The following is a 13,899-nucleotide window of genomic DNA, read 5'->3' as shown; positions in this document are numbered from 1 at the left end:
CGTACCTCCAAAAAGCTGAAGGACAGAAAAGGTTTTAACTGTTTAACAGCTTGGAACCACATGATTCCCCCAGCAATTCTAACACTTCAGAACAGGGCTGGGCTGCATGTCAGTACCTGAAAGAACTTAACCCACCTGCTCCTTCATCGGCAAACTCCCCTGCCAGGGGCACGCCACAGTGCAGCAGTGAACTGCACACAGCCTTGGGCTTGCAGCTTGAACACACACACACGCTCCCCGCCCCCCCCCCCCCATATTTCGTTGGCTGTTCCTACGGAACATGATGAAACGCTCTGCAGAGATCTCAACCAGCTGTGAGCAAGCGCTAGGCTGGAGACCAGAAGCAGAAAAGACCATGCTGTAAGGGTGGGAGGAAGAGGTGGGAAAGATCGGGCGTTACTCTATACAACTCAAACACTGAGGTAAGGAATCACTCCTTTCCACCACAAAGGTCAGATAGCGGGCAATAGATCTGAACCCCTCCAAGCTGGTATTATCATACTCTGAGAGAACAAAATAAACCCTGTAACTTGTTACAGCAACACTATTAGTAACTTAGCTTTAGTTTCCACAGTATGAAGTTCTCAGCTGATTCTCATGATGCAGTGGAACACGGGTTTTCTTAACTTACTGTAACACCAATTTCTGAATTCAGATTTAGAGACTGACACATAGCCCTGTCAACTTTTTTCATCCTAAAGTAGTATTTGAATTTAGAATGAGCCTGGGAAAGATATCTTTGTTCGATATATAAAAAACAGAACCAAGTCTTTCAAAAAGCTTGTCAAAACTAAAACTCCCACTAAATTTAGCACAAATATTCCCTAACTTGTAGAACTAAGTTGAACACTCACAATTTTTGAAAGCCATTTCCAATTGTTCAACATACTGTCACACGCTTCCTCTCAATACAACAGAAAGAAACAGACACCCACAGCTACGTTCTCACTCTCACTGCCTTTAGACCTGATAAAGGTATCTAAACATGCACATATTTTAACCTATGAGCAGGCAGAACTAGGCTAGGAGCAGACCCTGGCCATTTAGGGGGACATAGACCTGCACAATGTACCTGTATCCAGACAAAGAATCAATATATAACAAAAACTGCTGGGAACAACCCTTAACATGAACTCACCTTACAAACCAAAGAAGCTGTAGTAGTTTTACCAACTCCGGGCGGACCAGAAAGTAATGCTGCTTTAAAACCAGTAGCATCATCTTTGCCTCCAGTTTTATTGGTCTTTGCTATAAAAGAAGATTCCAGGTTTTACCTAGGTATGTATTACAAAACAAACTGCATACTACTAAAGATTCAAACACCAATACAATTCTTCCGCACTTGAGGCCTGATACAGGTATTAAAAAATACACATCCATATCTGCATCCCTAACCATTTGGTGAAAAGCAGCTTAAACCATCTTAGTTTAAGACTTGCAGTGACTGTAAACTGAAAAACAACAGAAGTGCTATTAATACAACCACTTCAGCAATTTCCTCACAACCTCATAAAAAAACCCCACAGAACAAAAACAAACACCACCACCACCCCCTAAACTAAACCAAACCCCAAACACACAACACAGAAAAACCCCACTACCCACTATGGCTGAAGTGAAACTTAAATGCTATTTTAAACACAGGAAAAAACTTGTCTGTACCATGACAAACTATGAATGACATGGACTACTTGTCAGGCAGAACCAGGACCTTAACAATTTTCCCCATGCATGACAGCAGCCCTTTGGGCATACTGCTATCCTGTATTTTCACCATGTGTACAGACATATTAGCACCGGTCAATGTTTCTCTTGGCAAGAAAGAATTCAGCAGGCTGAACCTGAAGCCATTATTATATACATTACTACTAGATTATTTTGGTTTCTTGAAAAAAAAAAAGAAACCACCACACACACATTTAAGAGACTACCACAAGACTTAAAAAAATATTTTCAGACAATTTTCTGTTCTGGTTGAATTTTCTGTTCTGGTTGCTTGATGGGTTGGTTTGTGTTTTGTGGGGGGTTTGGTGGTTTCTTTTTTTTGGGGGGGGCGGGCAGGGCAGAGGGACAAGGATGGGGGACACGGACAGACAAGTGAACAACTGCTTCAACAAGAAAAACGCAGGCTCAACTGCTGCTAAAAACGCATCCAACTGCAGCCTTGTTCCTGACTTCTAAGCTTCTCTGCTATCTCAAAGGCCCTTATCAGTCCAGGGAAACAAGCAGCACGATTGGCATGGAAAAACACAGAAAAGTTAACCACGCTCATCACCTTGTCCATCTTCTGAGGTATTCTTGTGCCAATTTCTGAGCCATCGGAGGAGTTTATTGGCACAGCTTTGCTCACCCTGCTGTCCAATTATTGCCTTAAGAGATACAGGCTTGTATTTATCTACCCATAGCAATTTCTCTGTTTTGTCTTCATTTATCTCAGAAACCAAGTTCCCCTTAGGTTTTGAGGCTTCTTTCTCCTCTACAGTCTGCCGTTTAAAATCCATAAGCTTTCGAACAGCAACCGTTTCTTTCTTGGCCGATTTGACAGTATCTCCTTTTTGAGGAGTAGACCTGCATTTTTTATTATCAGCTTCTCTCTTGAGAGGGCTAAAATTCCTTTTTCCAGCTTCTGCTTTCTGTGGTGTCTTTACAGGTGCTGCTTTTTTTGCCTTAGGGAAATAAAGGTAAAGAAATTAAAGGGAAATTTTGAAAAACCTATACAGTAAATAAACAGACTGTCATTGAACGCATGTACAGGAGTGCTTAAGAAAGTAACAAAGCTTATATATTGATAAATAGAACTTCAAGAGCAGATGAAGTAGTACTCCACTGAAAAATAAACCACTGTTAAACATGATTACCACTTGGTTCCACAGCACAACCCAGAAAAGAGAGGCAGGAAATGTTCTGGTCATTCCAAAAGCAGTTGCCTTACTCACGGAGCCTGATACATTATTTAAAAAAAGCAACGCTAATGACAGTCAGGTTGGAACAAATGGGCCAGACACCCATGAAGCTCTTGCAAAACAAGGCTTCCAGAAAGCGTTCAACCCAAAGCAATTCAAAGGCAGTTAGTTGTGCTAGCTTTGGCTGGGGTAAAGTTAATTTTCTTCACAGAGCTGGTATGGGGCTATGTTTTGGATTTGTGCTGGAAACAGCGTTAACAACGCAAGGATGCTTTAGTTATTGCTGAGCGGTGCTCACATACAGAAGAAGGGGGTGGTTGTGGTGGGACAGGGCAGCAGGGAAATGTGCAGAGTGATGGCATTTGTCTTCCCAAGTAACCATTATGTATGATGGAGCCCTGCTCTCCTGGAAATAGCTGAACACCTGCCTGCTGACGAGAAGCAGTTTTTCTTGCTTTGATTGTGTTTGCAGCTTTTGCTTTACTTAAACTGTTTTTATCTCAGCTGAGTTTTCTCACTTTTTCAATTCTCTCCCTCATCCCACCAGGGTGGGGATTGAGCGAGCAGCTGCGTGGTGCATAGCTGCTGGCTAGGGTGAAACCACGACAGGAGTGAAAGTAGTTAGTTAGTAAGCTTGGAGTTGCTTTTCCTTAAGACACCAATAGTATCTTTACACACAACAATTCATGTCTAGCCACTTCAGAAGTGCCAAAAGCAACAGCTATACCGAACGCACAACATGCTAGAGCTAACAGATTTTAATAATATTTTATCAGCCATTACAGACCAAGTTTAAATGTACATAAAAAACTCGTTACTCTTTTTACAATGTTCCCTGAAAAAATCACCTCTAGTATTAGTTCAAGTACCACAAAGACAAAATCTGTTACGTATAGACATGGTTTACGTAAGTTGTCTCATGTTTACAGTACAACTTTATATTGGGCCTGTCTGGGTATCAGACACAGTATCAGTCACAATTACTTATTTCAAAGAACGAATAAAAAGTCAAAGTTTACAAATGAAGCCATCTAAGGAGGTACAATTACCCCCCCAGTCAGATACCTAAAATACAGAATAATGTCAGAGTATAAAAACGTTAAGGTGGGGAAAAGCCCTATAAGCTCCCAAGTAGAAGTCTTAGCCACAAATACGAAATTTTCACTTTCAAAACTTTTAGCCTAGAAGGTCAAATTGAAAATTGCAGGGTTATTATTACTGGAACAGAAGACAAAACTCCTTTCTGTTAAAAAAAAGACCAAAGTAAAAAAAAAACCAACCAAAAACCACACACATAAGAAAACCACCCCTAAGTTTATAATGAACAAACCTCTGTTTCAGCTGCCAGCTCATATTTGGACTTTTTGCCTGGCATAGTTCGAATAAGATCAAACAGGCCATCTTCATCAATAACTTTTGTCCCTAAAGTTGATGCCTGGAGCAAAAGCCAGAATCAAAAAGTTAGGAGTTACATAATTCACTTCGAAGTGCTTTCCAGTAATGACTGCATTTAGGAACACAACAAAAAGGTTTTTTTAATTTATCTATGTGGGTGTATATACACATATAAATAAAAACAAAGCAAAGCCCTAAACCACTACGCAACTTTTCCTTTTTAACATGCACTTTATTGGTAGTACTGCCTCATTTTGGCAGAGATGAAAATCAACAGTTAGATATGAACAGTTCACTGTTTCACTCCTACTTTGCTCAGGTACAGGAACGCTCACCTTCTCACATTTAGACTGGCCACAGTCTCGCCCCATAACCAGATAGTTTGTCTTCTTGCTGACATTACCAGTTACTTTTCCTCCATAACGTTCAATCAGAGACTTGGCCTCATCTCTTTCAATACACTCCAGAACACCTGTAATTACGAATGTCAGGCCTTCCAAGCAGTTTTCAGCACCCTGAGAAGCAGAAGGTCGCAGAAAACACCATTACCTAATGCAATGCTATCAAATGCCTCTTCACCATAAGCTTTTTCTAGCCCCCTACAATGCCGCGTACCCTATGAAAAATTAAAAATAAGCCTATCATACCTAGCTAGGTATTAGTTCTAGAAGTTCAAAAGTCATTAAAAGGAATAGCTGCTACCAACAAAACTTCACACGTGGTTTATCTGACTCCTCATACTCATAATGCTCTGTGCTTCAAGCATTACACATCAGTCAAAGGAATGACAGCAATCTTCAACTTTAAGACCAGTAACTATTTTTCATCATCACGGCTTCATAAACCAAGTACTGGATTAGTCACTGCTTTGCATTATAATTTAGTTTTTTCCAATGCATACTTCCTACTCTAAAAAAAATACCAGTTGGTAAACAGTTTAGTTGATCCTTGTTAGATCACAGTCAGTCCATGATACACTTCTACATACAGAATTCTGCTGTAGCCAAACTTACCCGAGGTATTTCTTTGGACCCCAGCGCTTTTGGACCCTCACGATTAAGGAAGCTTCGGTAGGCTTGATAATTAATTCGCTTCTTTTCAGAGTCCTCAGGACTTACAGACTTGGGCAGGAGGGGAAAAAATTAACATGCATATCATATGTATTAAAAAACCCCAACCCTCAAGCATCAGAGTTTAAGACACTTTTAAGCACCGAAGGAAAATTAAGGTCTAACACTTGTTTTTAGTAGATTGAGATGCAGTACCAAAGCTTGCTCTAGTTTTGGTGCTTGTGCTTTGAGGGTTTTTTTGCTGTTAAAGATTTAAAAAACTCATCTGAGAGTTTTAAAAATATAGACCTACTATTTATGGTCAAGTTTTTGCAGATTCATCTGCATTCCACATCTACATGCTCACTTCATTCATAAATTGTTAAATTCACATCCTATTTTATTTCAGAATGATTATCAGGTATAGACTAAGATCTACACTTAGAAGTCTGCTTCATAGTATTTCTACTTTTAAGAAACATTTAAGCTGTGTGTTCCAATAGTTACAGTCACAGAATCTGTTAAAATTATATTCCTACATAACGTATCAATCATAAGAAATATACTTCAGAAACAGGAGATGACAGGACACTACAAGAAATCAAACAGTGCTATTTATCATTCTAACAGCAGTACAGATCTACAAGGTCACCACCCTCACATAAACAGTAAGCTTTCCCTCACTAGGTGAGGGTCAGAATTCCTGCAGTCTGCATTTTTTCAGCAAACAAACATGAAAAGCACCAGACTGATTTTGCAGTGTATATGCATACCTTAATGAGCATTAAAGAACTCTCAGTTCCTTCATGCATTTAACTTACACTTTTTAAACTGATTTTTTTCTTATATTTTTGTAATTGCTGGGAATGTAAAGCCTTACTAAAATTAAAGTTCTAAGAATTGCCTAGAAGATTCAAAGTACTAAGTAACAATAATGACACATAAACAGTAATAAATTAAAACATTTTCCTGAAAACTCCACCAAGACTACTAAATTCATTTTGATAGCTCCTACCTCAGTCTTCTTGGGAGAAATTTTCTCCTTCTTTGGTGTTGTCTTTTCTTTCCCTCGAGTATTTTTTTCTTTAGATACCAAACTTTGAGCACCTCTTTCCTTTTCAGCAATCTCTTCTTTTTGTTTCAGAGACACAAGCCTAGAACTAGGTTTCAAAGGCGAGGTCTTATTCATCAACTCTTTTGCTGTTTTACCACCCGGTGATTGGGAGGATACATGAGGGCCTTTTGAATGTTCAGATTTAGTTTGCTGCTTCGCAGTGTAATTCTTTGCTTCACCTGTTGAGTTTGTTGATTTCACTTGAAAGGAGGCAGAGGGAGGAAAGCACATACGTGAGAATGCATCTCATTAACGTTATGAAGTGGTGAAATGTTTTCTGTATTCCATATCCTACCTCCTTCTGACTGCTTATATCTTTCTGTCATGTTAGGACTGCTCTTGACGCTCAGCACTGTTTGCTCTCCTCCTGAATCTTTCCGAGCCTAAATAAACCCACAACACCAAAGTCAGAGATTCATGTACCAAGCTACCATTAAGCCCAGCTCCCCAGGTTCCCCTACTGTTAAGTACACACTAAATGACATCTAACAAAGCTGATCCTTACCACGTCAGAATACAACCTCTTGTCAAAGCAGGCAGAAGAGCAAATTCTGCACTCAGCCATGCACATAAATTCCTTAAGTCAAAGGCCAGACAAGCTTTGAGGTTACAGTAAATTTTGATCTTAATTGGTTTACTGATTAGTCTAGAAATACTAATATTTGCTATATTCAAATTAACAATCCTAAATTCTAAAAGCCTTGATGTACCACACAGCAAATATTTCACTGTGCCTTATACCACAAGTTATGAGAACTTGTAAGATCCCTCCATCACTAGGGTTAGTCTCAAAACTATCAAGATCCTTGCTTGCCCCTTCTCTTGAAGCAAGGAGAGTGTATTGTCCTCCTTCCTTGTTCTCCCATCACTTTTCACCAGCTTGTGCCATTGACTCATTTTACTTCATCCTGTCCTCTGGATATAGGTGTTTAGGTGTTCTAAAGCATAAGTCTTCAGCAACACATTTTCCTCAATCAGAGCTAGAACTTAAAATCCCATTTCAACAGAAGCATATAGCACAAACATACAATGATGCCAGCTGTCTGATTAGGAAGGACAGTATCTACTGAGTGAGGAAAATCCACGAGGAAAGTATCAAAATTACGTATGTTATTTTCATGCAAATTGCTGGTTTTAATGCATTTGTATGGAAGTCTCAAAACAAAGGTTAGGTGTCCCAATAAGAACACTCCCAGCAACACAATTTCTAAAAACAAGAGTTTAAAAATAGAGTTAACCTTCTTCTTCTGTGGTGTTTCATCCAACATGGCCAAAGTTTTAGCAAATTCTTCATCTTCATGCAGCTGTCTCTCCAGCTAATAAAAAAAAAAAAAAAAAAGCTATTTTTAGAATAATGTCTGACAAGGTTTAATTCTGCTTTCATTTTTTAAAGCTATCTGCTGTTACAGACAAAGTTTATCAAAAATAAAACAGCACATAGCTGGGAAAAGTGCATCAGAGGAAAACAGATTTCTGAAAATGGTACTGAAGAATTATTTGTTCCCTCAAAAAAAAAGTGAGATTGAAGTCTAGTGAGAAAAGCAGAGTTTGGATTTGTTGCACTAGGAACATTACTAACCCTGTATAATCCATTTTTAAAGAGGTCTTCCATTCCTTCATATTTTTTATTGTAATGTATCCTTTTCATTTAATAAACATGCAGAATTTGAATCCAAGATCTCACAACAACCAGCTTGCACCAAGATGCAACCTGCCGGCTTTAGAAAACTTTCAAAGCACTCCCAAAACCCAAGCAGGAACAAAGCCTGTTAAGTATTAAAATTTCCAAACAACCAAAGTTTTATTCTCATCTACTGCTAACAACATATATGAAAAAAAATTCTGGCAGCTCTGGAGAATTTAGCTACTGCACTTAGTCCAGGTCTTGCCAGTTCTCTTTAATTTAAGGCAACAAATACACTTTAACTTTTTAATATTTCTACTTCTGCAACTGATTTTCTTTGACAGAAGAGCCAGTAAGAACAAATACTGTACACAGAATTTGAGAAAGTTGTTTATTAATTGTAATAATAATTTAAAAAAAAAGTCAGGTTGGTGCCATTTTTATTTCACCTAACAAAATAAATGCGAAATCTACAATGATAACTGATCATCAAGTTACCTCTCCTATCCAACATGGTCCCTTGGGGAAAACTTCTTCTATTGCTGAATGGTATATATTGTTGCCAATAAATATTGATGATTTTTGTAACAAAACAACAACAAAAATCCTTTCATAGTTGTCCTGGAGTCCAACATGCCATGCTATAAGATTCAAAGAGATGACTTTATAAAACTGATATGCCATAGGCATTACTTTTATGTGCCCATGACGATGAAATGCATCTATCTTCCATGTGTATAGTGAGAAAGAGGAAGGGCAGCAACCACCAAACGCAAACCAAACTAAGGCAGAGACAGACCTGAAATAAAGCATGTTCCTTTTATGATACATACAGACAACGTGAGCGTTACAGCTAAGATCAGTTCAAATGAAAGCAAACACCTTGTTTTGCCCAAAAGGTTACCTTTCTCTGATAGATTAAAGCTAGATTCCTCACACCTCTGGGGAGGTCAAGGATGAGACTAAATTTTGCATGTATAATTTTTTACTTCAAATGATACTTGATATTACCAATATATGGTAAATGAATTGATTTTCCCAAAAGCAAGTAAACACGTACAAGAAGTGTACCTTTCCCTCATTTTGATTCAAACAGGAAATTTTAAGACACACACATACGGGTTGTTCACATTTTTCTTAACCATAAGAACACTCAGGTGACATGTGAAACATTCATGGATAGCAAAGGCTTTTAATTCACCACTTCAGGGAACGAAAAAACCACAAAAAACAAAGACAAAAAAGCCCCCCACACACCAAAAACATGAGGAAGCAGAAAGTGAATTCCATATGAAAAACAAGATTAGAGACACATCAACTGCACAGGTAGATAAAAGTCTAGATAAGACAGAAAATAGATTAAGGGAGATACTCTATTTACATAACTGCAATAATACCCATAAAAAACCTGTGTGACTATGTTTGTACATATGTGCAAGACTTAAGTAAACAGATGAATTTAATTACACTTATTTATAGCATGCATGGGAAGTCTATCTTAATTTCTTAAGGAAAAACAATTTTAAAGTTAAACAAACTGCTCTTGGCATAAAGCAATGAATTTATAGAGCATCACCTCTGAATCTTCTTCAAGCTGCAGTTGCCTAGCAATGGCCTCATCATCTAATGTGCTGTCACTGCTTTGTGAAGGCTATATTAAAAAAAGAAAAAAAAGATCAATAGTTCAGTTTCCCCATATTGTGTAAATTACAGTTATTTAATCTGTATGGATTCATTTTGTATACTTCTAGAAAAGGACTGGGAATAAGACATGCAGCATTTTATTCCTAGCTTTCTGACCTAAATACTATTAAACATGGCTGTTTTAAAGAGATTTTACTATTCAAAATGAAACTATGCTATAATATAAATATCTAATTTCTTCAAACAATGCTGAACATCTCTGAAGCTATCAGAATCAGCCTGCTTGAAAGAAAAAACAACATGATGAATTTTTAATATCCTCCATACTTTATTTGGTGCTTTGTTGTTCCATGAATGTATGTGCCATAAAGCTTGGGAAAACAACCTCTTTCCTCTCCTTCATGTCCTCCACCCCCAACTATAAGCTATCCCACCCACTCACTCATCTTAAAAACTGCTTCATTTTAAGAAAAGTCACTTGAGAAGAAGAATGGAGAAAATTTTTCAACTCTGTGCCACCTTCTCAAACATGGAAATGCTAATCTAAACTTGCATTTGAGGACTTGATATGCCTCACATATCATCAGAGTTGAACTCATACTTGAGTAGTTACTGAAAAGTAACACTAAGTATGACCAGCAGTAAAGTACCTCCTTGCAGACGTTAAGCCAGCCATTTTGATCTGCTATCAGACACACCAACAGCCTGAAGCAACATCATCAGTACTCACTTCTTTCCTTTTACTTGCTACCAGTTTCTTTTCTGATCGCTGGACACTACTTGTCCCAAAGTAATCAAGTGCTGAGGTAGGAGTCTGTTTCACTGAAGATAATGGTTTGATTTTAGCTTGTGGTTTTACATCTTCCTTTTTCACTGCAGCTGTTCCTTGACAACCAACTGCTGACATCCCATTCTCCTTTGGTTTCACTGAAATTCTTTTCTTGACAAAGTCATCTTCTTCATCTAAACGTGAAGAGTATTCTATTACTTCTGGGACATGGAACTTAAGTCTTAAAACAGAACTGTCAAGATAACTATTTTGGCAGACTATATCAACTCAGATCCTAAGAAAACATTACAGGGTTTTAGAAGTTATTTAAAAAAAGGCCAAGTTGCATAACACATAGTATTTAGCATCTTTAATAGCATAGCTCAAGTCTGAATAGATCAAGTACTGAAATAAAGACACATAAAATGTTACTTGTGTTCATACATTACCTCTCATTTAGAAACGTTCACAAAGAATGCCTTCCCTTCTTACATAGGGAAGATTATAAACAGAAAATCTTGGTCACTGAAATTTGAACCCTCTATCTTTTAATTAATGCAACATCAAATTGAACGGCACAACTCTTTCTTCGTATTAAATGTGATGTATAAAGCTACATTTATTTTATTACTTTATAGTATTCATTAACAGAGCAGCTAATATAGCCTTTGTAGACTTGTATGTTCTAAAGAATCTCTCAATATTCACACAAACCAGAAAAAAATATTAGAACACTGTGTTTATATAAAAGCTTCTTGAGTAAGTTTACTTGTTCTTTTTAAAGTCCTGCCCATAGCTTATGAAAGTTTTAGTAGAAACACTTTTTAACACAATTTTTTTACTTCTTCCCTTTTAGTCAGAGATTCTATGAGCTATTCTGTACATTTCTGCACCTAAACACACTCTTCTTCCAGTACAGTCAACACCATCTCAAACAAATGCAGCCATTTCACAAGATGCAGAAAGAGGTCAGCATACAAAATAGATTTTTCAACTTAAAAGGAGGGAGAAATGTGGCATACACAGTATCAATAAATGTAATGTTAGCCTACAGACCACTGAACAAAATCTCCATCTTTCCTTATAAGGACTCTTCTAAAATAGCCAGGACATGGTCTTTCCAGTAACAAATAAATGAGAAAAGAGAGTCTGAGAGCCATTTATTCATTCTGGACTCAAACTATTCACACAGTTAATCAATTAAAAAAAAAATAAAATAATAAAAAAAAAAGGTTACCATGGGCTTCCAAGAGTTTTGTGTCATGTTGTGAAGTCTTACTGACAGTTATACAAATGAAACCCTATCACTGAAGCATACAAAAACCTACAGATATCACTGCCAAATTATTAGACTAATATCACAGCACAGAAGACAAACGTCAATAGGCAAACTTGTTGGTTAGTGATAAAAACACCTTCTTTGTGAACTCTTCTAAAAACTCAAAGTGTGTAAGGGCTAAGCAGCAAACTGCAAGAAAAATGTCCAAAATTACTATTAGACACAGAAAGAATAAAACACAGACTACAGAGGAACAGAAATGGAGGCAGTCTCATTTGCATGCCTCTAACTGAAGTCTGGTTTTACTTTTCTCAAAATAGAGGCATGTCAGACACTTCCCTCACGATACAGAATGTTTTAAGCATCTGTTTTATAACCGAACTTAAATTGACAGTATTATCACAAAAATATGTTCATTTTCCAGTCATCCGATTTCAGTCCCTATACTCCTTTTCACAATCACTTCCCTAAATTTAGATGACACGATACGTCTTCTATAAATTTTATTATATGCCAGACAGAGATGGAAGGAAACAATTATTTCTTGTTTCATGTTTTCTCAATAGGTGTTAGTAACAAGATTGTTAGAGGTGTCAGCTGGAGCTTCCTGTTACTGAACACTTGGTAAGCAGAATTTAACAAGTACAATGGAGGATCCTGACTATTCCTGGGACAGAAAGAAAAGTAAAACAAAGATGCACTTGTAAGGCAGGAAATTAGTTCAGCAGTGAAATCAAGAATGCCTGAAGATAAAAATCTGTCTACCAAAAAGTGGCATTTTAGCCAATTCAATTCACACAGCAAAATATCGAAGAGACAATTCAAGCCCACAGCCTCAGCAGACAGCAACAAGTTTTACCACAAAGCTAAAAGCTTCAGTGTTCTCAACACAATTTACTTCCCCTAGGCAGCAGCAAATATCTTACTGCCATTTAGCAGTAAAATACCTGGGACATTTGGACACTAGATGCTTTAGGCTCCTAATTTACAATAGTTTGAGGTCAGAAGAGAAGACTGCTTATCTCAAACTTAATTTCAGGAATATTTTTACTACTTTTAAATTCTTCAGTTTAACAAGAAGATACATTTGCATAAGTAAAATGTACCTACTACTAGAAATTAACAGTTAATGTAGATGTAGTTACATTTATTTGTCTTGAAAAGAAGATATAAATCCTATCCTGCTCCCCATCCTCCAGCTTTTCTTAAGCTAAAGGATGCTCCATGCAAGAAGAGGATCTTTACCCATCACTATTGTTATCAGAAGATCTGCATGCAATATTGATTTTTTTTCATTATTCACTCATGACTATTTAAATAACAACAAAACCTAACAGGATATTGCTTTCTCTCAAGCAGAAAGAAGCAGAATAAATATAATTTGGTTGTAATTAAAAAGGATGTGGATTTGAGTCATTTATGATACCAGTATTAAGTATTAGAACAATTACAGCTTTGCTTAATTATGTACTTCCTAGAAACGCCAGGATTAGAAGCATTTATTGACTGCAAGCAGTGGCTGAAGAAGGGCAAGAGATTCACAGCACTTATGAACAGTCTATAAATATAAATAAAGGCAAAACGGGAACTTGAAAGTGGTCATCAGGAAACAAAACTACCGCAGTTCTAATATGTGGGTTTCAAAAAAATGCTTTAAGGGACAGATACTCAGGCTACAGTTTCATCCCCGATTCAGGAAATTCATAAGCACGTCACAAATTTGCCAGATCTCCAGGCACTCCCCTTGTTTCAAGTATATTAGAACATCTAACGCTTCCTCCTTGACACAAACTTCACACATGCCTACTGCCACAGAAATGAACAGCAAAGTTAATCAGTTGTACACTTTCAGTTTCCTTACAAGCATTAAGGTGACTTCATTGACAACTCTGAAAATACCAAGAGTCCTAGTATTGCTGCTGGACTATTTTGATCAACATTTTGCAACATATGACCTGTAAAAGCAGAGGCATTCTCACCCATACAGGCAAGCCAATAATTTGTGGAAAAAATAGAAGTGAAAAATTCAGCTCCTAAAAATTGTACATTAATTGCATTCTTAATTGCTAGGTGAACAGTTGAGATAGCCTTACCCAATGGGGGCATAGACTTCAAAAAGGAG

General features: G+C 37.3%; 1 protein-coding gene across 2 annotated transcripts in view; it reads right to left on the bottom strand.

Moving 5' to 3' along the window:
* Positions 1–13,899, bottom strand: part of RFC1 (replication factor C subunit 1) — a 43,004-nt gene that overhangs the window by 7,968 nt on the left and 21,137 nt on the right. For both annotated transcript variants that reach the window (XM_055797219.1, XM_055797220.1), the window contains 10 exons: positions 10,460–10,692; positions 9,662–9,736; positions 7,700–7,777; positions 6,757–6,844; positions 6,363–6,661; positions 5,312–5,419; positions 4,634–4,813; positions 4,234–4,338; positions 2,276–2,666; positions 1,139–1,248 (listed from right to left, as the gene is read on the bottom strand). In XM_055797219.1, the coding sequence (XP_055653194.1) occupies positions 1,139–1,248; positions 2,276–2,666; positions 4,234–4,338; positions 4,634–4,813; positions 5,312–5,419; positions 6,363–6,661; positions 6,757–6,844; positions 7,700–7,777; positions 9,662–9,736; positions 10,460–10,692 (1,667 nt within the window). The remainder of the gene's footprint in view (positions 1–1,138; positions 1,249–2,275; positions 2,667–4,233; positions 4,339–4,633; positions 4,814–5,311; positions 5,420–6,362; positions 6,662–6,756; positions 6,845–7,699; positions 7,778–9,661; positions 9,737–10,459; positions 10,693–13,899) is intronic.

The sequence above is a fragment of the Falco peregrinus genome, chromosome 2, assembly GCF_023634155.1.
Source record: "Falco peregrinus isolate bFalPer1 chromosome 2, bFalPer1.pri, whole genome shotgun sequence".
Classification (NCBI taxonomy): domain Eukaryota; kingdom Metazoa; phylum Chordata; class Aves; order Falconiformes; family Falconidae; genus Falco; species Falco peregrinus.
The sequence above is the reverse complement of the archived record's forward strand: the minus strand, read 5'-3'. Positions and strand labels throughout refer to the sequence as shown.